This window comes from Chelonia mydas, chromosome 1 (assembly GCF_015237465.2).
Source record: "Chelonia mydas isolate rCheMyd1 chromosome 1, rCheMyd1.pri.v2, whole genome shotgun sequence".
Taxonomy (NCBI): domain Eukaryota; kingdom Metazoa; phylum Chordata; order Testudines; family Cheloniidae; genus Chelonia; species Chelonia mydas.
In genome coordinates this window covers 214449477-214471067 of record NC_057849.1, presented here as the reverse complement: position 1 = coordinate 214471067, position 21591 = coordinate 214449477, and the positions used below count along the sequence as shown (strand labels likewise).

The 21591-nt window shown below is 49.9% G+C and overlaps 1 protein-coding gene across 1 annotated transcript in view; it reads right to left on the bottom strand.

Annotated features, from left to right (window-relative positions):
• The window catches only part of LOC102941695 (alpha-2-macroglobulin), a 58133-nt gene that overhangs the window by 11599 nt on the left and 24943 nt on the right, over positions 1–21591 (bottom strand). The window contains exons 19-31 of the mRNA XM_037912670.2: positions 20688–20916; positions 19410–19536; positions 18614–18735; positions 14408–14459; positions 13724–13807; positions 13058–13234; positions 10556–10640; positions 9170–9326; positions 8769–8843; positions 6723–6888; positions 1733–1956; positions 508–726; positions 57–184 (exon numbers count right to left, since the gene is read on the bottom strand). Of these exons, the coding sequence (XP_037768598.1) occupies positions 57–184; positions 508–726; positions 1733–1956; positions 6723–6888; positions 8769–8843; positions 9170–9326; positions 10556–10640; positions 13058–13234; positions 13724–13807; positions 14408–14459; positions 18614–18735; positions 19410–19536; positions 20688–20916 (1845 nt within the window). The remainder of the gene's footprint in view (positions 1–56; positions 185–507; positions 727–1732; positions 1957–6722; positions 6889–8768; positions 8844–9169; positions 9327–10555; positions 10641–13057; positions 13235–13723; positions 13808–14407; positions 14460–18613; positions 18736–19409; positions 19537–20687; positions 20917–21591) is intronic.

Here is a 21591-nt window from a genome sequence, read left to right as displayed (position 1 = left end):
CTTGTCCCCAGCCCTAGGGCTGCTCTGGAAGGTCTGGCACTGCGAGGGGGAGTTACCTGATGTTTATGGTGATGTCAAAGGTCCTGTGAGCCTTGACGCTGTCACATGTCTCGGGGACCGTGTGCACCTCCAGCGCGAACGGCGCCTCGCCCGGCTTGGGGAGCACATTGTACCTCAGGCTGGTCTGGAAGAGAATACACTGTTCTCTGTGTGTGTCCATCTGTCCCTCTCCTCTCTGCTCTTCTCCTCTATCTCCTCCCCTCGGCTCAGTTTCATTCTTTCCTTTATCTCTTCTCTCTCTCTCCCCCCATTCCCCAACTCTCTCTGTCAACTCTCTCTCCTCCTTATACCTCTTTCTTATATTCTCCTCCTCTTCCGCATCTCTTCCTCTCTTTTCCTTCCCTCCCTCCCCTCCCCAATCCACCCCATCATGCCATCTCCAATGGGAATGATACAGGCTCCCCGCAGCAGCAGCCTCTCCCTCTCCCCCGTCCCAGGGTCCCATACCTGCACGTAGACACATCCTTCTCCTGTCACCCCCATGCTGTAGTCCCCTGGCACCTCTGGTAGTGCCATACGCTGGAGCAGCAGACGGTTCATGTGATCCACCTGGAACTGGGCCTGGAAGTTCCCTGTGGATTGCAGGGTCACTGTGGACGCTCCTCCGCTTTTGGCATAGGTGGAGACTCCATATCGGGATAGCGCCTGGAGCGCCACCACTGTGTCCTGCCAGACAAGAGATAGGCCCAGGTGCCCAAGGGAAAGAATGAGCCATTTCTATGGGCCTGGAGCCCCCACTCCACCAGCTCTTCCTACACAGCAGTGCCCTGATTTTCCCATTTTCACTCATCACTCCCACAAGCCATTCACTCTATTCCCTTGTCCCAGATTCTCAAAGGTATTTAAGCGCCTTTATCCTACTGAAAGCAGCCAAGCATCTAAGTACCTTAGGGAACCTAGGCCTTGGTATCTCTGACACTTCACCACAGGCATCTGAGGGAAGATGCCACCACCCTTCCCTGAAGGACCAACCCGAAGGGACAGCTCAGGACCAAGTGAAATGGGAGCTGCCTGTGGCTCAGAGAGGACCATAGTGAGGCAGCCAGGAGGCTCAGTAATGGAGTATGAGAAAGTCTTACAGCCCTTTGGGTATCAAGTCAACCAGGGAAATGGTGGAACATGGGGCCAATGATTGGTCCTGTCTAGAGAGCTCATCTCCTGAGGTCCCAGCCTCCAAGTACCAGCATGGCCTGTACCCGCTCAAAGGGGGAGGTGGCATCTCCTGTTTGGTTGTCACTCAGGATGGTGCTTCCTCCCCTTTCCAGGTGTGTCCAGAAGTGACTGGCTGCTGCTGCTTCTCTGGGGAGGCCTCAGCTCCCGAGCTGAATTGGCCTGGTTGGATGGGGTCAGTGCTGGGGGAAGCTGGGGATGGCACTGCACTACCTTGCGAGTGCTCAGGGCGACTCTTCTGACCTCCATACACAGGAGCATCACTTGTCCAGTCTCCTGCCTCATAAGTACCCCTGGGCCTGTGAGGACCTGATGTAGCCATGCTCTATGCTGTGACTATCCCATTATCTAAACTAAACTATACAGCTAGGGGAATGCTACCCCTTCCCTCTCCCCAGGTCAGCCTTCCCCTCCCCTGGATTATTTGTCTGTCTCCTGCCCTCTCCTGTCTGCCTCCCACTCCTGCCCTGGATGTCTGAGGCTTGGGAGGGGAATAGATCACCTGGGTGGAGGAGAAGCCCCCATTGGGATTCTGTTGCTTGCTGATCCACTTTGCAATTTGAGCTGCTAATGACAGGTCTCCTTGGGATGGTGCCGGCCGCGTGGTGAGGTAAGCGAGGAGCACATAGGACGTCATCTCCACCTCGGCAGAAGGAGCACGGGGGTGATAGAAGGGGAGATCTGCCTCCGGCTCCTTCCCAGGCCTCTGCCAGTGAATGGAGCCATCTGCAGTGGGAGAAGGAAGAGGGAGGGCAGGAGAGAAGGAAATACAGATGCTTAGCACATGCCATTTCTAAGGGGGTTATTGACCTGCTGCTGCTGCTGCGGGTGGGAGAACAGAGCCCCCCTTGCTAGTCTGGCACATTGTCATGAGACTCAAAAGGATTAAATAGTCCCTCACTTGTTGATCTGGTGGAATTATACAAATCTTGTGGTATGAACACTCAGTGACTAATCAGGCTGCCACCTCTGCCACCAATCACACTTGGAGTTGCAGCTAGCAAGAGATGTTAAGAGTAACAAGAAGGGTTTCTTCAGGTATGTTAGCAACAGGAAGAAAGACAAGGAAAGTGTGGGCCCCTTACTGAATGAGGGAGGCAACCTAGTGACAGAGGATGTGGAAAAAGCTAATGTACTCAATGCTTTTTTTGCCTCTGTCTTCACGAAAAAGGTCAGCTCCCAGACTACTGTACTGGGCAGCACAGCATGGGGAGGAGGTGACCAGCCCTCTGTGGAGAAAGAAGTGGTTCGGGACTATTTAGAAAAGCTGGACGAGCACAAGCCCATGGGGCCGGATGCCCTGCATCCGAGAGTGCTAAAGGAGTTGGCAGATGTGATTGCAGAGCCATTGGCCATTATCTTTGAAAACTCATGGTGATCGGGGGAAGTCCCAGACGACTGGAAAAAGGCTAATGTAGTGCCCATCTTTAAAACAGTGAAGGAGGAGGATCCTGGGAACTACAGGCCAGTCAGCCTCACCTCAGTCCCTGGAAAAATCATGGAGCAGGTCCTCAAGGAATCAATTCTGAAGCACTTAGAGGAAAGTGATCAGGAACAGTCAGCATGGATTCACCAAGGGCAAGTCATGCCTGACTAATCTAATTGCCTTCTGTGATGAGATAACTGGCTCTGGATGAGGGGAAAGCAGTGGATGTGTTGTTTCTTGACTTTAGCAAAGCTTTTGACACGGTCTTCCACAGTATTCTTGCCAGTAAGTTAAAGAAGTATGGGCTGGATGAATGGACCATAAGGTGGATAGAAAGCTGGCTAGATTGTCGGGCTCAACGGGTAGTGATCAATGGCTCCATGTCTAGTTGGCAGCCAGTATCAACTGGAGTGCCTCAAGGGTCGGTCCTCGGGCCAGTTTTGTTCAATATCTTCATAAATGATCTGGAGGATGGTGTGGATTGCACCCTCAGCAAGTTTGCAGATGACACTAAACTGGGAGGAGAGGTAGATACGCTGGAGGGTAGGGATATGATACAGAGGGACCTAGACAAATCAGAGGATTGGGACAAAAGGAATCTGATGAGGTTCAACAAGGACAAGTGCAGAGTCCTGCACTTAGGACGGAAGAATCCCATGCACACTACAGACTAGGGACCGAATGGCTAGGCAGCAGTTCCGCAGAAAAGGACCTAGGGGTTACAGTGGACAAGAAGCTGGATATGAGTCAACAGTGTGCCCTTGTTGCCAAGAAGGCCAATGGCATTTTGGGATGTATAAGTAGGGGCATTACCAGCAGATCGAGGGACGTGATCGTTCCCCTCTATTTGACATTGGTGAGGCCTCATCTGGAGTACTGTGTTGTTTTGGGCCCCACACTACAAGACGGATGTGGGAAAATTAGAAAGTGTCCAGCAGAGGGCAACAAAAATGATTAGGGGACTGGAACACATGACTTATGAGGAGAGGCTGAGGGAACTGGGATTGTTTAGTCTGCGGAAGAGAAGAATGAGGGGGGATTTGATAGCTGCTTTCAACTACCTGAAAGGGGGTTCCAAAGAGGATGGATCTAGACTGTTCTCAGTGGTAGCAGATGACAGAACGAGGAGTAATGGTCTCATATTGCAGTGAGGGAGGTTTAGGTTGGATATTAGGAAAAACTTTTTCACTGGGAGGGTGGTGAAACACTGGAATGCGTTACCTAGGGAGGTGGTGGAATCTCCTTCCTTCGAAGTTTTTAAGGTCAGGCTTGACAAAGCCCTGGCTGGGATGATTTAGTTGGGGATTGGTCCTGCTTTGAGCAGGGGGTTGGACTAGATGACCTCCTGAGGTCCCTTCCAACCCTGATATTCTATGACTCTATGACTCTGTGCCTACATCCCCTTTATCTTATAAAGGGACATCCCAAGGAATTGACAGTAGCAGCCTTTATTGGGCTCTTTGATCCAAAAAGTGTGAGGTCACTAAGTGGCCCCAGGCGCTCAAGGCCGAAGGGTTACAGCAGTGACGGTCACACCCCACTCCAGCAGGGTGAAGAGCCCATAAGTCCTTCTCTTACCAGCACAGTCCCAGTTCTTCCTGGGATTTCCTGGGACATCAGGACCCTTTTTTGGGCCCCCCCAGAATGATCTGTTTTTTCATTTGATCTGTCCAAACATCAGGCTTCTCCTCTTCATATGTCTCTTGCTGTAGGGAGCAGACGTCACTCTGTGCGGACCAGGGGCCATCGCTCCCATGGAACGAGTGTCCAGAGCGAGGAGCAGTGCTTGGAGTGAGGAGTGGAGCGGAGCCAGCGAAGACACCGGCAGAGCTGTGCTATTGCTCAGTAGGAATGGTACCATTTGGTCAGGGTTACAGGATATGCTCATTCACAGCACTGAGGTGTCAGGGGATCCCCCAGATACACCTGTGTCACTGCAAAGTCAGGCACCGGCAGCCCTGGCCCCAACTCATGTTTTTTAAAAGTTTCCTTTGTCTTTACATGAATATTTCAGTGCCTTTAGAAAAAAAAAAGCCACCATCAAACCGTCCCCCAGGAACTAGCCCTAGGGAAAGGGGACTCAGCCCCAACTCTCTCTGCCCTGGTGATGCCCCCTCTGTCTGGGGAGCTGTAAGGCATCTGCCAGTATCCTAAAATGTGCCCCCTTGATGCTTCTCCCCATGTAATGCCCCTTGGACCAAACCATCCTCTGCCTCACCTACTGCCCCCTGAGCTGCTCTCGGTGCTGGCCTGCTCCTGGGCTGCTGTAGCCAGCAGAGCCTGCGGGGGGTGGAGGAAGCTAGATGCCACTGAGATGCTTCCTCCCCCTGCAACAGACTTCCTCCTCAAAATGGGCAACAGTCCGGTGGCGGGGGGAGAGGGGGAACAGGAATCCTCCTCCTGAGGCAAAGGGGGAGGGGAGGGTAGAGACGGCCTGGACCCAAAGGAGTGGGGAGAGGGAGAGGGAAGGAGAAACCAGGGGAGAAAGAAAGAAAAACCTTGGGTGAGAGATCCTAGGGAGGAGGGCAGGAAAGGGAGGGAGAGACACTCAAGGAGGGTAGAAGGGAGAGAAGACGCTTCTAAGACCTGGCCAATACACAGATTTTGTGCCACGACAACTATTTTGGCTAGGGCTGTGACTTTTCTACTGGTACCTCCAGTCTGGGCACGGTTATACCAGCATAAAGGTGCTTTGTACTGGTAGAGCTGTAAGGGAACAGTTCTACTGGTATAAACACCTTCACACTGCTATAACTGCATCCACACTGGGGGAATCGCACCACTTTAACTATACCAGTACCGCTACAGCAGAACGACATGTGTAGACAATGCCGGAAGGTTCATTTACCCTGGGGAAATGCTCTGTGCTAGAAAAGAAAAAGCATTAATCAACACGCTGGTCAACAGTACTCAGCACCTAGCATAGGCAGGGTTGGCTGGGCTTATAAATGCATTTGCTGTTTGTAAGCTTAGTCTATGGGGCACCCTCAGGTGAGCCACAGGCAGCTAATGTGATTGGGTTGGCCACGACCAGCTGCTGTTTTTCACCCCACCTGACCCTGTCTAGACTAGATGCTGAGTTGTCTTTAGCAGTCTGTCAGCTAATGCACTTTCTAACACAGTGAGTTTCCTCACCTGCATGCGGCCTATGAGTGTGGGGCTGAGGCTCTGTGTTTGTGGGGGCTGGGGCGGGGGACAGAGAACCCAGGTGTCTGTTGTGAGGGGAAGGGAACTTGGAGTGTGTGTGTGCTGGGACCCTGCATAACAAGTCCCATGTGCACTAGGATTGTGGGCAGCTTGCGAGTGTGTGTGAATAGCTTTCGGCTGGGGGAGAAGGAGCCTGTGTGTGTGAGTGGATCCTGGGGCAACCTGGCATGTGCTTGTGCATTACCTTGTGCCTGGGGCAGGCTGCAGTGTGTGTGTGGGGAGAGAGATTTGGGGGGTGCAAGGCAGCAGGACAGTATGCCTGTGATTTTGTGGGCTGGGAAGTAGGGAGTATGTGAGAGCTTTTGGTGTGGGAGGCAGGAGAGAGATTTGGAGACTTGGGGGAAGGAGGAAGAGAGCACAAGGAAAAGAAAGGAGAGACCAGTTATTTCTCAGTATAGAAAAGAGGAAAATGGACTGAAACAAACAGAGGAAAAGCTAACAAGCTCCGTAGTAGAGGAAGGGGGCAAATGGAGGGAAGGCAGGGACAAGGGAAAGGGCAAATACAAGGGAGACAAATGCAAAGGGAATGTTGATATTTTACCTAATAGGTAGGTTGGATACTGAAGGGTGAATCAATGACCCAGTTTAAAAGAACAAGGAGTCCTTAAAAGGGAGGGATACAACATGCTGTGAGGTCAGAAATGTGCCAGGGGCTGGCCCTGGCTGCCTCTCTCTCAGTCTTGTTTCTTCATGTCAAATAATGTTCTCCCGCCTGGTCCTGGTCCCTCCTAACTTTCCCCTGCTATGATTTCCCCTCTGAGCACCTGTATATGATTCTCAATACATGGTCACCTTACAAGCGGGGGATGTAGGGCCCGTGGGATGGGATTCAGAAGAAGGGGCTGTCAGGAATTCTCACCTTCTTTCACAGCTTCCTTATCAAGCGAGTCCAGCAGTGCCCTGCGCTTCTCCTCCCTCCCCACCAGGGCAAAGGCGTAGGCCAGTAGCGCCCTGGTGTACACGTGGTTTCCTCCCTGCTCTGCGGCCGTCTCCAAACAGAACAGAGCATTACGGACCACAGAGTGCTGTGTTGGGAGAGAGACATGAGCTGAGAGGGGGAGGGGAGAGGTCACCATAGCAGTGAATTCAGTCTATGAGCTCAGCAGACAGGAAACAATATGCACTTTTTCCATTTTATGAAGTATTTTTTCCAGACTTTCTGACACATGGGTAACTCAAAACAATAACTGATCTTTCAGAGCCAGATTCCCCAGGACACTGTCTCGCTTTCACCACTCCAGAAATGCGTAGTGGCTGGTTTACAGCTGCTTTGCATCACTAGGCCGGCACTAAGTACCCAGAGTGAACCAGTGAGTTTGGGCCTTCACGTTTGGTGAATGGCAATGGTGTACTGGGGAACCTGGCCCTTTAAATTTGTCCGGTGGTCGGTCCTTACTTAGGAACATTTGAGAAACAAAGTTTGGAATCAGACATTCCCCGTAATGACATTCCAAGGGATACCAATGTGCGCAGGTCCATACGCAGCAGGACAGTTCATCTGTTTTCGTCAATGGCTGAGAATGGAAAGTCCAGCAGACAGCCCCATCTTCAGTGGCTTGAAACTTTTTCAGAATGTTTTGATCTGAACCTTCCTAACCCTTGGTGTCTGCTAAGCTAGAGGTTCTTTCTGGGAAGTTGGAGAGAATCAGCTTAGCTGGTTTTGAGACAGGAAAGCCTGAAAACAAAATGCCTTGGGGTTTATACTCCTTCTACCGGAGAAGGGCTTAATCAGGACATCAACTTTCCTTAATTAACTACAGGGGATCAGGTTAGTCTAATGACAGTGGATGGGAACTGGCTGCCACTTCATCAGAACAACGTTAACAAGTAGGCCATGTAGGGCCACATCCACTTGTCTTGTCCGACCGCAGCCGGTAGCAGCGCACATCTAAAGCCTGGTCTGGACTCAAGTTACAGAACTCAGGTTTTCTGGGCACAGCCTGGCACACGTCCATGCTCAACTTGCCTACTGACAAAAACCCTACACTTTTGGGGGCATACTGACTCCCTTTTCTGGAGTGGCATAAGCCCCATGCCAGTGGAGTTATATCTACACAGTGGTCAGGTGCATGTTCACCGGAAGTAACAGTGTAAGCGGTCTTTCCACTGCAGTCCCACAGTGCAACTTTCTCTTTAGCAGAGACGGTCTGGCAGCACTTTTGAACCAAAGGGTCCCAATGTTGGGAAGCCCGCCTGGCTTTTACACAGTCAGCACATTCTCCACAGCCACAGCTATTCCTGCTACTTGCTACCTTTTCCCACATGCTGAGTGAACATTTCCCACAAGCACAGCGAAAGCTACGCAGCAAAATTTCCCCACCAGGCAGTGCCACTGAAAGCGGCACAGAGGACACTGGGATGCCTACTCACAACGCACCACACTTTTGCCAATCTGGCCTGATACTAGGTGAACACAATGCATTCGCACAAGTGGCCCAGTGTGAACTCACTGCACCAAAACAGTCTTTTCGGTTGCTCGCTGATCATAAAACTTTTAGCAGTGCGACTTTTGGGTGTGGAGCAGGCCTAATAGAAGGAGAACAGAAATCAACCCTTGATGGGGACCCATTTGGCTGGTGCCAACTGCCAAGGGGTTAAGTGTTATTTACCCAAGTGTTAAATCTCTGTAAAACTCGGAGCTGTAGGCTTATAAGAGAGGATCAAGGAAACACCACCTCAAAAGTTTTAAAATAAAGATCATATAAAAGGATTAGAGATGAGAGAGAACCAGTGCCCTGGACTGGAAGGGAAGCTGCAGGGAAATCCAATCCCAGATTTGGATCTCAATTTAAAGTCTTTTCTGACTGGATTTCCCCCCTTTTTTAAAGGCTTCTCTCTCGAGATGGGAGCTGGGGACCCCCAAGTTGGCAGCCTATGTCTGGCTTGAGGGGTTACAGGTACGTACAGTGATGGGCAGAGGAATCTCCAGCAGTGCGATGGTGATGTAGGCAGAGAGCGTGACCTCATCGTCCACCCCGCCCTGCAGGGAACCACAGAGAGAGACATTAACCCTGAAACCCTGCCCACTGGCCCCTCCTCCCAGGGGTGTTCTACATCCCTGTTCTTCCCACACTATGGTAGCTTCCATGTATCTGCTCCTCTTCTCCCTTCCCCTGCCCATGGTGGCTCCATGTATAGTATGGTACCCCCTGCTCTTGCCTCCCTTAGTAGATCCCATCTGCCCCAACCCCATGTGCGGCAGTGGCTGAGCTGTTCCCATGAGGAGTTGCACGCTCTCTCTGTGTCACTGGAGTCCTGTATGGGGCCCATGAGGCCCATGGGAAGCCGGCTGGGCAGATACGTCACCTTTATGGCATTGTTCAGGAGCGTCCCGGAGCTGCGGAAGCAGCCGTTGTCCTTCTGCTTGCCAGCGAGCCAGGCCAGGGCGTCCTGGATGTGCTTCTCCTCGATGAAGATGTGAGAGCGGGCCTGCGCGAAGGACTTGAGGACGAAGGCCGTCAGCCTGCGACAGAGAGTGGGCAGCAGTGAGAGCTCCTTCCCATGCCCTCTGCTCGCTGGAGGGGTGGGGTCTTGGGGCATCGCCAGCCTGAGGGGAAGCAGCAGGGGCCGGAGAGCTCGTGGCCCTGGGTCAGGGAACGATTAGCTCACTCAGCCACCTACTGACATACAGCAGAGCCTGGCGGCAAGACCCAGCAGTCGTCTGACAGGGCACAGCTAAACTGCCCGTTTTAGGACAGGAAGTGAGCCAGCTTCCTGTGTTGGTTTCAAATGGCTGGGGCACAGTTTAGGGGTGGGTTTAGGGGGTGGTTGTCCAGAACCCTTGGGAGAACAGACCTCAGAATCTTCAGTGACCAGGAATGGCCAGGACGCTGGCTCTGCACTTTCTTATGATAAAAACAGCAGCACAGCGCCCCCTAGCATCAAACTGGGGTCAGCACTCAGAGGGAGAATGCCCCTTACTGAGCCACCCACCCCGCTCCCTGCAGCACAGCACCCCCTAGCACCACACTGGGGCAATAGAGTCAGTAGTGGCAGAGGGAAAAGCAACCCCTACAGAGCTGCCCACTGCCACTCCCTGCAGAACCTGTTTGTTCACCCGGCAAGGCATGCACTAAGCATTGAGGGGCTATGATGGCTGCACCCACAGTCATTGTCCTGAGGGCAGTGGTGGTCAAACTTTTCTGGTTGAGGATCAAACACGTAATTTCAGAAAGGTCAAGTGTCCGCAGTCTGGACTTCGGGGAGGATTCTCTGCCCTGTTCTCACCCTTGCACACTGCTCAGGTAACACAAAGGGAGCTGAAACTACCAGCAAGTCACCCAGCAGGGGAATCTTTGGCCGGCACTTTTATGCCATCCTCCCTATAGCCCCTGGTACAGAAAGTGAGTGGCTGGAGTGTGCAGTGTTCTGGATACACCTAGCTGATATATGGTCCTCAGGGGACTGTGGCCAGCTGGAGCAAGTTAGAACAGCCCCCAGGCTGCTCTAACCTGAGCTGAGCAGGGAATGAGGAGGCTGTAAATGGTTATTAATCCAAAATCAAAGGCCTCTAGCATATAAACTAAAGGAGATCTCCCTTCCCTACCACCTCTCATAGTTGCCTTATCCCACATCATCAGCTCTAGAGCTCCTCCCCTTTCCTCTGCACCTTCATGATCAGCACCTGTTAACAATGGGCAAGCTCCAGGTTATATCGAGAAGGGAAAGAATTCAGCAACACTGAAATCTTACCAGGTGTTCCCTGATTGCCCATAACGTGGCCCAAATGTGCTGTAGGAGCCGTCCAGGTGTTTGTACTGAAGCTGTGTCTGGTAACCTGAAAGGGAGAATGAAGTTGTATTTTACTGCAATAAAGACCAGCTGTAGATGTCAGCCAGGAAAAGAGAATTTTCAGCCCTGTCTACACACAAACATTCTGCTTGAATTATACCAGTAGTGTTAAAATGCAGCGAATCCCCCTGTGTGGATGTAGTTACAATAGCATAAAAGTGCTAATACCAGTACAGCTTGTTCCCAGATGAGAAGGGGGTAGAACTGCATCCACACTACGGGTTGTACTAATTTAATTATTTTGGTAAAATATCACCTCCTAACTGAAATAGTTACACTGGTACAAAGCTGGGTTTAGATCAAGCCTTAGACGCAGAAGCAGGTCCGATGTAGAGTACACAAGCCAGGCAGGCCTCCCATTCCTAAAAATAGCCTCAGTCTCTCAGCAGAGAAGCCTTGGTCTTCTATTAGGTATTAAATGAAGGTAAAGGCAACAGGGTTATGATGTGCATCTACTAGCCACCTTATACCAGGTTCAAGGATCCCTTTGCAGCACCTAAAATAAATGGGAAGACTGTCTCTGAAAGATTGCTGAACCTCATTAAAAACAGGGTGGAGCAGAAATGGAGAATGAGGAATAATCAAAGGTGTGACCCAAAGTGGGGCTGTTCTGAAAAGTGACTATGTGGAAAGGGCCCCTTTTCACTCAGCAGCTCTGCCCTGCATGTGTTCAGAGTCATGGCTACTGGCTTTACTGGCAAAGGTCATGTCCACATAAGGAATAAAGGAGCATTACCAATATTGCTAGCTATCACGTGTTTAAATCCTAACACAGACAAGGTACGTGTAGTTTCACACATTAGCTGGTCGAGTTAACCTTAGCGAGGAGCTTAGAGTTTACCTTGATCATCTAACGTGTATTAAAACTACAAGTCGGCTAAATGTGTTACAAACAGACAAATCTCCACTAGTGAAAACAAGGCTTAAACCCAGATGTCATAAACATACAGCAAAGGGCAGCATAAAATCCCTCCTTTACCTGTAAAGGGTTAAGAAGCTCAGCTAACCTGGTTGGTACCTGATCAAAAGGGCCAATAAGGGGAGAAGGTTCAAATCTGTGGGGGAAGGTTTTTGTTTTGGGCTTTTGTTGTTCTCTCCAGAGATAAAGAGAGAAACCAAGCAAGTAATCCAGCTCCTACTGAATGATACATCCAAAATTACAGAAATTGTAAGTAATAGCAAGAAAATGCATTAGAGTATCTTTTGTTTTAGCTTGTGAATTTTCCCTATGCTAAGAGGAAGGTTTATTCCTGTTTTTTTGTAACTTAAAAGTTTTGCCTAGAGGGGAATCCTCTGTGTTTTAAATCTTATTACCCTGTAAAATTATCTTCCATCCTGATTTTACAGAGGCGTTTCTTTTACTTTTTTTTCCTTATAATGAAAGTTCTGTTTTTAAGAATCTGTCCTAAAAACCCAAGGGTCTGGTCTGTGCTCGCCTTGTTTATGCTCAAGCCTTCCCAGGAAAGGGGGTGAAGGGACTTGGGGGGACATTTTGGGGAAACAGGAACTCCAAGTGGTCCTTTTCCTACATCTTTTTCTAACTCACTTGGTGGTGGCAGTGATACCAATCCAAGGACAGGGAAGAATTTGTGCCTTGGGGAAGTTTTTAACCTAAATTGGTAGAGATAAGCTTAGGGGGTCTTTCATGCAGGTCCCCGCATCTGTACCCTAGAGTTCAGAGTGGGGAGGGAACCCTGACACCAGGTTTTGCTCCATTTACTGCTGCCAGAGCTGCAGAACCAACCCAGCTCTTCTTCTCTGCCTTGCACGTCATCAGCAGAAATGCACCCAGTGCACCCTGTGCAGTTCACCCAGTGCAGTGCAGCACCCAGGCTGTGTCATTCAGTCATTCATCCACATGGACCCATCTTCTCCCATCAAGCACTTCCAGAGAGTAGAGTTCTCTACATTCCTAGATGTCACCCTAGATCTAAGCATGCTACTGTGCTATGGCACCCCCTGTTGGGAAGTGATCTATTGTAACACCAACCATTAAAGGAGTAACTTCTTAGTGTAGCTCCTGGGAAAGGGAATCTCTTTCCTCTGGTGCGGGGTGGGGTGGGAGGGGGTGTCAGAGGCCCTGGTTCAAAGGTGTATGATGAGGGGTCAGCTGTGACAGTGCTGCCAATACACTGGTGGCTAGGAAAGGCTTATAGGCCACCTGGGAAGCCGAGTCTGGTTTCCTGGGGTAAGAGTGAATTACCACTGGGCTCACACACTGGAGAGCAATGGGATGACCGGGCTGAGAAGGTTCAAGTGGGCTCCCCCCTAGAGACAGGTGGTCCCCTCAGTCCATCCATCCTTCCCAGTGGAAGCATTATCTGAGCAAGGCAGACAAAAAAAGCTCCCAGCACAACCTTGGAAGGGAGCAAGTGAAGAAATAAAAGCCCCGTCCCTCCTCACCGCTGACTAAGTATCCGATGGCCTTGGATTTGGTCTCCTCGCTCAGCTGCCCTGTCTTATTCAGATAGTCCAGGACGTAGATGTTGGGGGCAAACAGGACCATGTTCTGCTCCCCGCAGCCGAAGGGCATTTGGAGAAGCTGCTGCAGGTTCTGCATGGCTGTGCCCAGGATATCGCCTGGGGATGGAGACACAGGGAGTCAGTGTGGCCCAGCTGCCCGCCTGCGGAGGCAGAGTGCACCGCAGAGCAAGGATGCTAATGTGAGACATCCGTAACAGGCTTGTGAGATCACAGGCAATAGGAGGGAAAGAGAGACACACACACAAGCCAGAGAAAGGAGGAGACAGAGAAATATGCTCTGAGAGAGAAGGGACACATGAAAGGCAAAGTGAAGGGCGTGCTGCTGGAAGGACAGATGGGAGCACTAGGCTGGATGAATAGCTAGAGACGTGGGCCCAGAGGCAGAGGTGGGGGGAAGGAGAGAGAAAAAGGGGTGAAGTGCTAGCAAGAGACTACAGCAGTGGGCAGCTGGGGGATAAGTGGAGGGGCTGTGATGGGTGCACAAAGGGGTGAGGAGTGGAACGGGTAGAGAGACCAGAACCGTCAGGAAGGGGGAGGGAACGGCAGCAGCACCCACAGCTGGGCTCCTCGGACTGCCTCACTTACCCAGCACTGAGAAATAGGCTCTGGCCGAGCCCTCCACCACGTTCTCTGGGAGCTTCAGGGGCATTAGCTGCGGCGCTGTCTTTCCTGGGGAAAAGTGACATAGACGGGATTGTAGTAAAATCCCCCACTGTGTAGCAGTGAGCAGACCCCACCACAGGAGCTAGGACACTGCCCCTGCTGCTGTCTTTCCCCTGGCACTGCACAGGGGCTCCCTGCCTTTAGCAGCTCCATTCCTCCATAGCTTTATAGTGAACCCATCTCCAACTCCCCTCTCAGGAGTGGATCCCCTCACCCGCCACCCCAGCCCTCCACATGGAGCGAGGTGTCACCACCTGGCGAGACACAGGAACTGTAGTCTCCAGCTCTTTCTCTGACACCTTCCACTTTGTAATTTCACTCCATGGAATCAGAGAGTGAGAGAAGGGGAAAGCCACATTAAATCCCATCTAGCCCATCCTCCCAGGACCCGGGTCAGGAACGTTCCCTAAGACCTACGCTTCCAGCCCTTCCCTTGGGCGCCATTCCAGCCCTTCAGTATTAGGAAACGTTCCCTCGTTATCCAGCTGGAAGTGTCCCACTTTCTTCAGTCCCATATTACTGCTTCTCGTCAGCTCTTCCCCTAGGACACCCGGGGTTTCCACCCTTCCCTTTGCAGAAGCAGGTCAGGAGGGGTGGGGCTCTTACCAGCTGCACAGAGCAGGAAGTTGTGGGTCGTTTCCTTCTCAAGCCCTTCAGGCTTTGGGTTGAGGAGGAAAAGGGAAGGGGAAGAAAAATCAGAAAGGTGAGAACCTGCAGAGACATTGAGCACCTGGTTTCAGAAACATCTGGGCAGGGGTGATGGAGAGAGATGGGGAGAAGGAAAAAGTTGGGGAGAAGAAAAAGAAAGAAAGAAAGAAAAGGGAGTGAATGAGAGAAAGATGGAGACTTGCAAATTCTCATGTAATAATAATTCTCATAAAGCCAGCAGATAATAGTTGGAAATCAGCTACTAAGAAGTTATTGCCTCCTCGCTCCCAAGGGGAGGATATTGCAGTGATCTGCCATGGGTGATTAGTTGCTGTCAGCACACTGTAAAACATGGGCTTTGCTTGTGATACAGAGAGAACTTCCAGCTTTACACCAGGTACTGGCGCTGATAATATGCTGTGATGCTAATGAAGTGAGGTAGGGGCTCAATCCTGCCAAGTGTTTAACTTTAAGCCTGTTTGAGATCAATGGGACAACTCATGTGCCTAAAGTAAAGCAAGCTTTGCTGAGTCAGGGCCAAAGCGCTCAGTGCCCTGAAATGACATATTGTAATGACTGCAGGGCCACCTAGAAATTCACCATTACACACTGTGGCCGATTAGTCCTGTAGGGCTACAGTAGGGATAGAACTCAGCTCCTCTTGCTCCAAAGGCCCAGACCCCCATGGCTTGAGCGAAGGAAGAAGCCCTGTTATTTATTGAGATGACCAGAACAGTTTTGACTAAAACTCACAAACTAAATGTTGTGAAAAAAGAGGGTTTAGTCAAAACAATTTTTGTTTTTGAAACACACCCCTCCCCTGCAAAATTTTAGTCTTAGAATAGTCGGTTTTCCTCCTTTTTCCAACTTTACCCAGGTAGTGAATAGTAGCCAAGTGTGAAAAGTGGGCTTTCCCTCTCGTTCTTCACCCACTTATCATCCAGGTCCATCCCCGCAGCCCTGGCTCTGCTCCAGCCCTTGCGCTCGCCCAACCCAGACCGGGAGGACACTGCGCGCCAGGTGCATTGCGCTTCGCCCCGGCCAGCTGGAGGGAGAGGCACAGCAGTGGCAGAGCTGCGGAACGCCAGATGCATGTGCCCTGCACGCACGCAGCAGTAGGAGGAGGGCGGGTGGGGTGGCTTGGGGGTGGCAGTGGCAGAGGAGATCCCCAAAAAAGGTCAGCCTGCCGTGCCATCTCGAGGAACTGGGCCCGGCGTAGGGCGGTGCGACGGGATGGGTGCTGGGAGCTGTGTGCAGTGGAGAACGGCATCTCCTTCCAGAGCTGTGGGCACATGTGAGACCCCTGGGGACTCCTAGCCAGAGCATCCGTCGCCCCCCGCAAGGCCAGCCGGAGGAGATGGGACCCTGATCCCTCCTGCTCCCCCTCTCCCTCATCATTGCTCACCCACACAAAGTCGGGGCCCACCCAAATGTCCCATGTTAGCTACGCCACTGCTGTGCTAATGCTTAACTACTCTTATAGTTAGAAAGTTTTCCCTAATATCCCACCTAAATCTCCCTTTCAGCAATCTAAGCCAATTACTTCTTGTCCTTGGTGGATATGGAGAATAATTGATCACCGTTCTCTTTATAACACATATTATTCCTGGGGGAATTCTGCACCAAAACTTTAAAAATTCTGCATACAATATATTAAAATTCTACATATTTTATGTGTCAAAATTACGCAATTTAATCATACCCGTTTCAATTATTTTGGTAATTTATTTCAACTACAATACAATGGATGGAGAATAGAAGTAGGGATCATTGGAGGAAATCCCCAAACCTCTTTGTCTAATAGTAATGTAGCTAGGCTTGACCCTTTATTTCTAGTTATTAGTCAACATATAACAATGTTATATGCAGCCATATGTTCATATTACATCACAGGCAACTGAAGAGCAAGTGAGGGCTGGGGAATCAAACTCATAGTTTATATTGGCTACTGACCATCTCCAGAAAGGTCAGAAGTAAACAGTTAATGGTGTACATTTTGATAGGAAAATGTTTCAGTCCAAAAATTTAGACCAGTTCTAATCACTCAAGCACCATAAGTATTTATAAGGCCATACTGTCATTTACAATAGGGCTCCTTTACACCACTCTGGCAATGTAAAGGATCCTTAAAACTTTTACACCTGTTTTATGCTCCTGGGGGAATTCACTAAGAATGGGAACAAATAAGCAGGCAGGTTGCTACATTATGCTCTGCCTCAGGGGTCAGCCTGCCTCACACCTTCCTCCAAACACCCCAAAGCCCCGTCCCTCCACGCTGGGCCTGTTGCAATAGCAAGCCAGAGGGACCGAGTCTCTCTCATTCGTTCGCTTGCTTTCTCACCTGCCCGCGCAGTCCTCCCCGCCCCCCCACCGTGCTGATTTACATCTCCTCCGGCTGCTCCAGGCTGCCAGGGACGGGGGAGTGACTGCACTTCCCTTTGCTTCCCCTCAGAAGTCATTTTTCTGTGGGGAACCAAAGAAAACTGTAGACAACATGGTGCAGAATTCCCCCAAGAGTAACATATTTGAAGATTTTTATCTTGTTCCCCCTCAGCCTTCTCTAGACTAAACAGGCCAAATTCTTTCAACCTTTCCATACAGATCAGGTTTTGTAAACCTCTTATAATTTTTGTTGCTGTCCTCACTCCAATTTGTTCATGTTTTTCCTAAAGCGTGGCACCCAGAGCTGGCCACAGGACTCATTCTTACCTTGAAGCTTACAGAGTTGTTTTTTCTGGGTTGATACAATAATGTGAATCGTACCTTTGCCTTACTGAAAAAGCGGGATGCATTTCTGTAACTCAGAGAGGAGCTGCAGTGTTAGATCACGTGTTACTGCTTACATCAAACAATTTAAAAATGATTAGTGCTTTCCTATAATGGAGAGAGGAGTGGCCACCTTCTATCATGTGATATTGCTCTGATCAGACTATGTAACAAATTATCACTACTTCCCTATTACATAGAATAGCTATGGAGGTTTATATTATGAGATATTGTTTAGGCTGGCTGGGTGTCATGTCAAAAAAAAAAAAATGGGAAAAGCCAGAGGTTCCTCATCACAAAATACTGTAAGAGACACAAATTTATAGAAAAATATGCAAACAAATCATTGGCTCACATTACCTTGAGCATTTTTTAATTTTTTGCAACCAAATGATTTAAAATAAATAATGATAATTCACTAATCATTCACAGATGTTTTAAAATGCAGTCACTTTCCCATATTCCACTACACTGGTCACAACAGCACAAGATTTGTTATAGTTCCTGGAACTGTCCTGTTTGGGAATGGGCCGGCAAGGTTTACAAGTAGATCTGGGAGAAATTTTTTGGAAAAGCTTGTTTTTCGCAGTAAAATGAGGATTCGGATTGACAAAAACCTTTCTCACATTTGTGCTAAATTCACCAAATTGTTTTAGTTAAAAAAATCAAAACATCTTGTCTGGACATTTTCTAAACCAAATATTTAGATTTTTCAATTCAATGTTACTTTTTAAAAATTTTAGTTTAATTTTATGTTGAAAAAAAGTAAAAGAAGTTCAAAAAACAACAATATGATTCATGTCAGGTCATTATCAAACTTTTTGTTGGATTTAAAACTACATTTTTTGTCAGTTTTGGTTCATCAAAAAACCCTGAAACATTTGGGTTGGCCCAAGACGATTCTTTTTTTGATTTTTCAGTTGGCCAGCAAACCAAAAAATCAGCTACTCGCACAGCTCTATTTACAAGGACCACGGTCCACAATCACAGCTGGTGTAAATCCGCAGAGCTGCATTGAATTGAATGGAGCTATGCCAATCTACACTGCTGAGGGCTTGATCCCATGACTTGTTATGGAGAAAACCGAAAAGTCATGTTTTCTGTCCCAAAAGACATGGCTGTGGCAAACGTATCACCTTTGCTCATTATTTCAATCACACGGTGCAACAAGGTACCAGTATTTTCCTGTAAGAAGTGATGCAGTATTACAGTTTATATTGGCCAATGTAGTGACTTATCGCTGCTTCCTTTTACAGCATTAGACAATGTGTGATCATATGAAGTCATTAAGGCTTCCCTGTAAAACCAAGAAGACCTGCAGCATTATATCAGTTGTCACTACACAGCAGTAAGTTATCATGGCTTCTCTATTCCACAGGGACTAAACAGCCCACCTACCTCCACTAACAGCTGTTTGATCACCATGTCCCTCTGCCCTTTGTCCAGGGACTCCACTACCTCGTTCCCGCAGGGCAGATCTGTCTTCAGGGCCTGAGCGCTCACTGAGAAATTCACAGTACCTGGAACAAAGAAGGATAAGTGTTCTGCCAGGCACTGCAGCTACAGGGGTGTCAGTGTCATTCGCTTGGTGTTGTGCTTTGCAGCACCACTGATTACATGGAAACCTCTCTAAAGAGGGCAGAGCTCAAGTCACATGTAGTTAGCACTATAGCACAGCTCTGCAGAAGCCTTAGTTCCAACCCCTCGGCTTCAACAGCTACACTGAATGGGGCTGGGCAAGATGGAGAGGAGGGGAGTACAGGGGCAGGTCTTCAGATTCTGACACTCAGACCCCTGCATGGTGTCAGAGCCATCATCTTTCTTTTCCAGAAATTTCAGACCCAACCAGTCTGTCAGTCCAGGTATTTATATGGCCCTCATCGCAGTCGTGTACTGCACTTCCCACACATGGATGAATGTATTATTCCAATTTTACAGATGGGGAAACCGACGCACCGGGACATTGACTTTCCCAAGCGCTGGACACTGAGTCTAGGTCTCCTGAGTCCAGTCCAGTGCCTCAGCCATAATGCCAGCCTTCCTCCTTTCACAGCAGATCAGTCCCTTCCAGAGAGGTTGGAAATGCCAGAAATCTTATCCAGAAATTTTGGTGCCATTTGGTCCCTTTCACAGAGGTTTTGGACCCATCCATTAGTCCCTGATCCTGAGATTTTGAAGTTGCCAGGTCCCTTACCCAGAGATTTTGGGGTCACAGCCCAAGACACTGTTTTCCGTCCGTTCACACAGAGACAATAAGATTCTTCTTCCTTCTCCACAGGGGTAGCCCGGAAGTCATTAGATGAAACCAGTGAGATGCTGACCTGTTCATTGTACAGAAAGGTGCCATCAGGCAGGGAGAGAGAAGGGTTCAAGGGGGTTGTGGGTAAATGGAGATGAGACAATGCAGGGGAGGAGAGGGGGCAGGGAGTTTGGGGGCCACAGGGATTTGGTGGGGCAGGGATTGAGGTGGGGAAAGCTGAGGGGTACCGTGGTTTGGGGAAGTGCAGGAGACTGAGGAGGGGCAGAGAGTTGGGTGCATGGCTCTGAAGAAACAGGAGATTGCAGGGCCTGAGGGACTCGGGACCAGTTGTGGGAATAAAGACAAAATGGTGACCTCAAATTTACCACCTTGGCATGAGTCTGAGACCCCTCTGGTGTCTTGTTAGGGGAGGAGGTGAAGTGCTGGCTGTGGGGGGCGGGGGGCTATCTGGGAGTAGCTGAGAGAGAACAGAATTGGGGACCATCAGTGAGCATAGCGAAGGGCAGGAAAGGGATGGGGAAGAGGATGAGAGTGCCTTGGGGGCTCTTAACACCATAGAGCTTGTTCCCGCTTCACTTTATCTAGAATGAAACCCATTTAAATAAAAGCTGAGAGAAAAGTCACCACAATTTTGCAGGGACCCCCTTCCTGAGTCCCCTCCAGTCCCTTGTGCTGGAGCAGGAATGCACGGCAGGCCAGTGGGGCTAAAGAGTCAGTGCCGTTTCCATGGATGCAACAGGCCAGTGAGTTTCCCAGCAGCTGTAGTGCAGCTGGGGGGCTTGTGTGGCATGAGGCCAAAGGCCAAGCACATGTGTCCATTCCAGGAAGCCGGGAGTCTCCACTAGAGTAAGGGGTGATGCACAGTGTGTGGTCACCCCAGGTACCTTGCTTGCCATGGGGTCATGAGATAGGCACAGGAGGTCTAAGGCCTTCAGCCACACAGGAAGTTGGTCTCAGGTATATCTGCAGCTCGCAAACCTTTGTCAGCCAAACAGATTCCTTCTTTCCTAATGCCCACTCTGTACCCCAGTAGTAACACACACCTAGGAGCCAATCAGATTCCTCCTTTCCATCACCCATTTCTTACCACTGTAATAAGACAATTTCTTAGGGGCCAATCAGCTGCCTCCCCTGGATGGGAAACCATGTTGCAACTGGCCCATGTGGTCTCCTCCCTGCCCCCTGCTGAGGAAAGCTGCAAATGTCCCTTACCCTGATGCAGCGGGTCAGGTAGTTGAAGACAGTGGCCTTTAGTGTGAAGGCCTCGCCGCGCACCACAGAGTAGGGCAGGGTGAGCTCCACGAAGAAGGGCTGGAAGGCTCTGAGGGACACAGTGGGGGACAGGCCAAAGCCAGTATCTCTTGAAGTGCAGAACGCATTGGCTTTCCATTCTGTGATGGTGTCGGGGATGATCACGGCCAAATCAGCACTTCCGTCAGACCTGGTGACCAAACGAGAACAAGGAGATGGGGGGAGCTTTCCTTGCTTTGGGGGAAACAACCATGTCCCTCACAGCATCCTGAATTAACCCCCTCCCCCATTTGTAACTGCAGGGTCCTTTGGGAGCACTGGGGTGTGCATGCTGGTCGGTTATTGTAGGCTCACTGCAGAGCACTTCCTCCCATCCCATCCTACATCCAGCTCTGCAGAAGAATCATCCAGGTAACAAGACAAGGGGTGGGGTTCCACGGTGAACAGAAAATCCCTCAGACACACGGCTATAGAAAAGGATGAGATGCATAGCTAATAGTGACTTCTGCACCAGAGCTGGGACCAAAAAGAAATTACACCTCCTTCCGACACACACACACACACACACACCCACCCACCCACCCACCCACACTCTTAACAAGGGATTGTTAATTGAGATCCACACAATTGTCTTCCAGTTACTGAGAGGAGAAGGAGTGGCTGTGGTGTATTGGTAGAACTAGTTAACTTACTTCCTGCCTTTTCTCTACCTGCCTATCCATCCCTCATGCTTGTGTCTCTCTAGTCTATCTACAACAGGTACTCCATCTTTCACAGAAGGATATAAGCACATCTCATGGTGTCTGAGCAATTTCTTCTGAGTGTCTGTGTAACCCAGTTGACCGCATTCACCACATCCCATAAA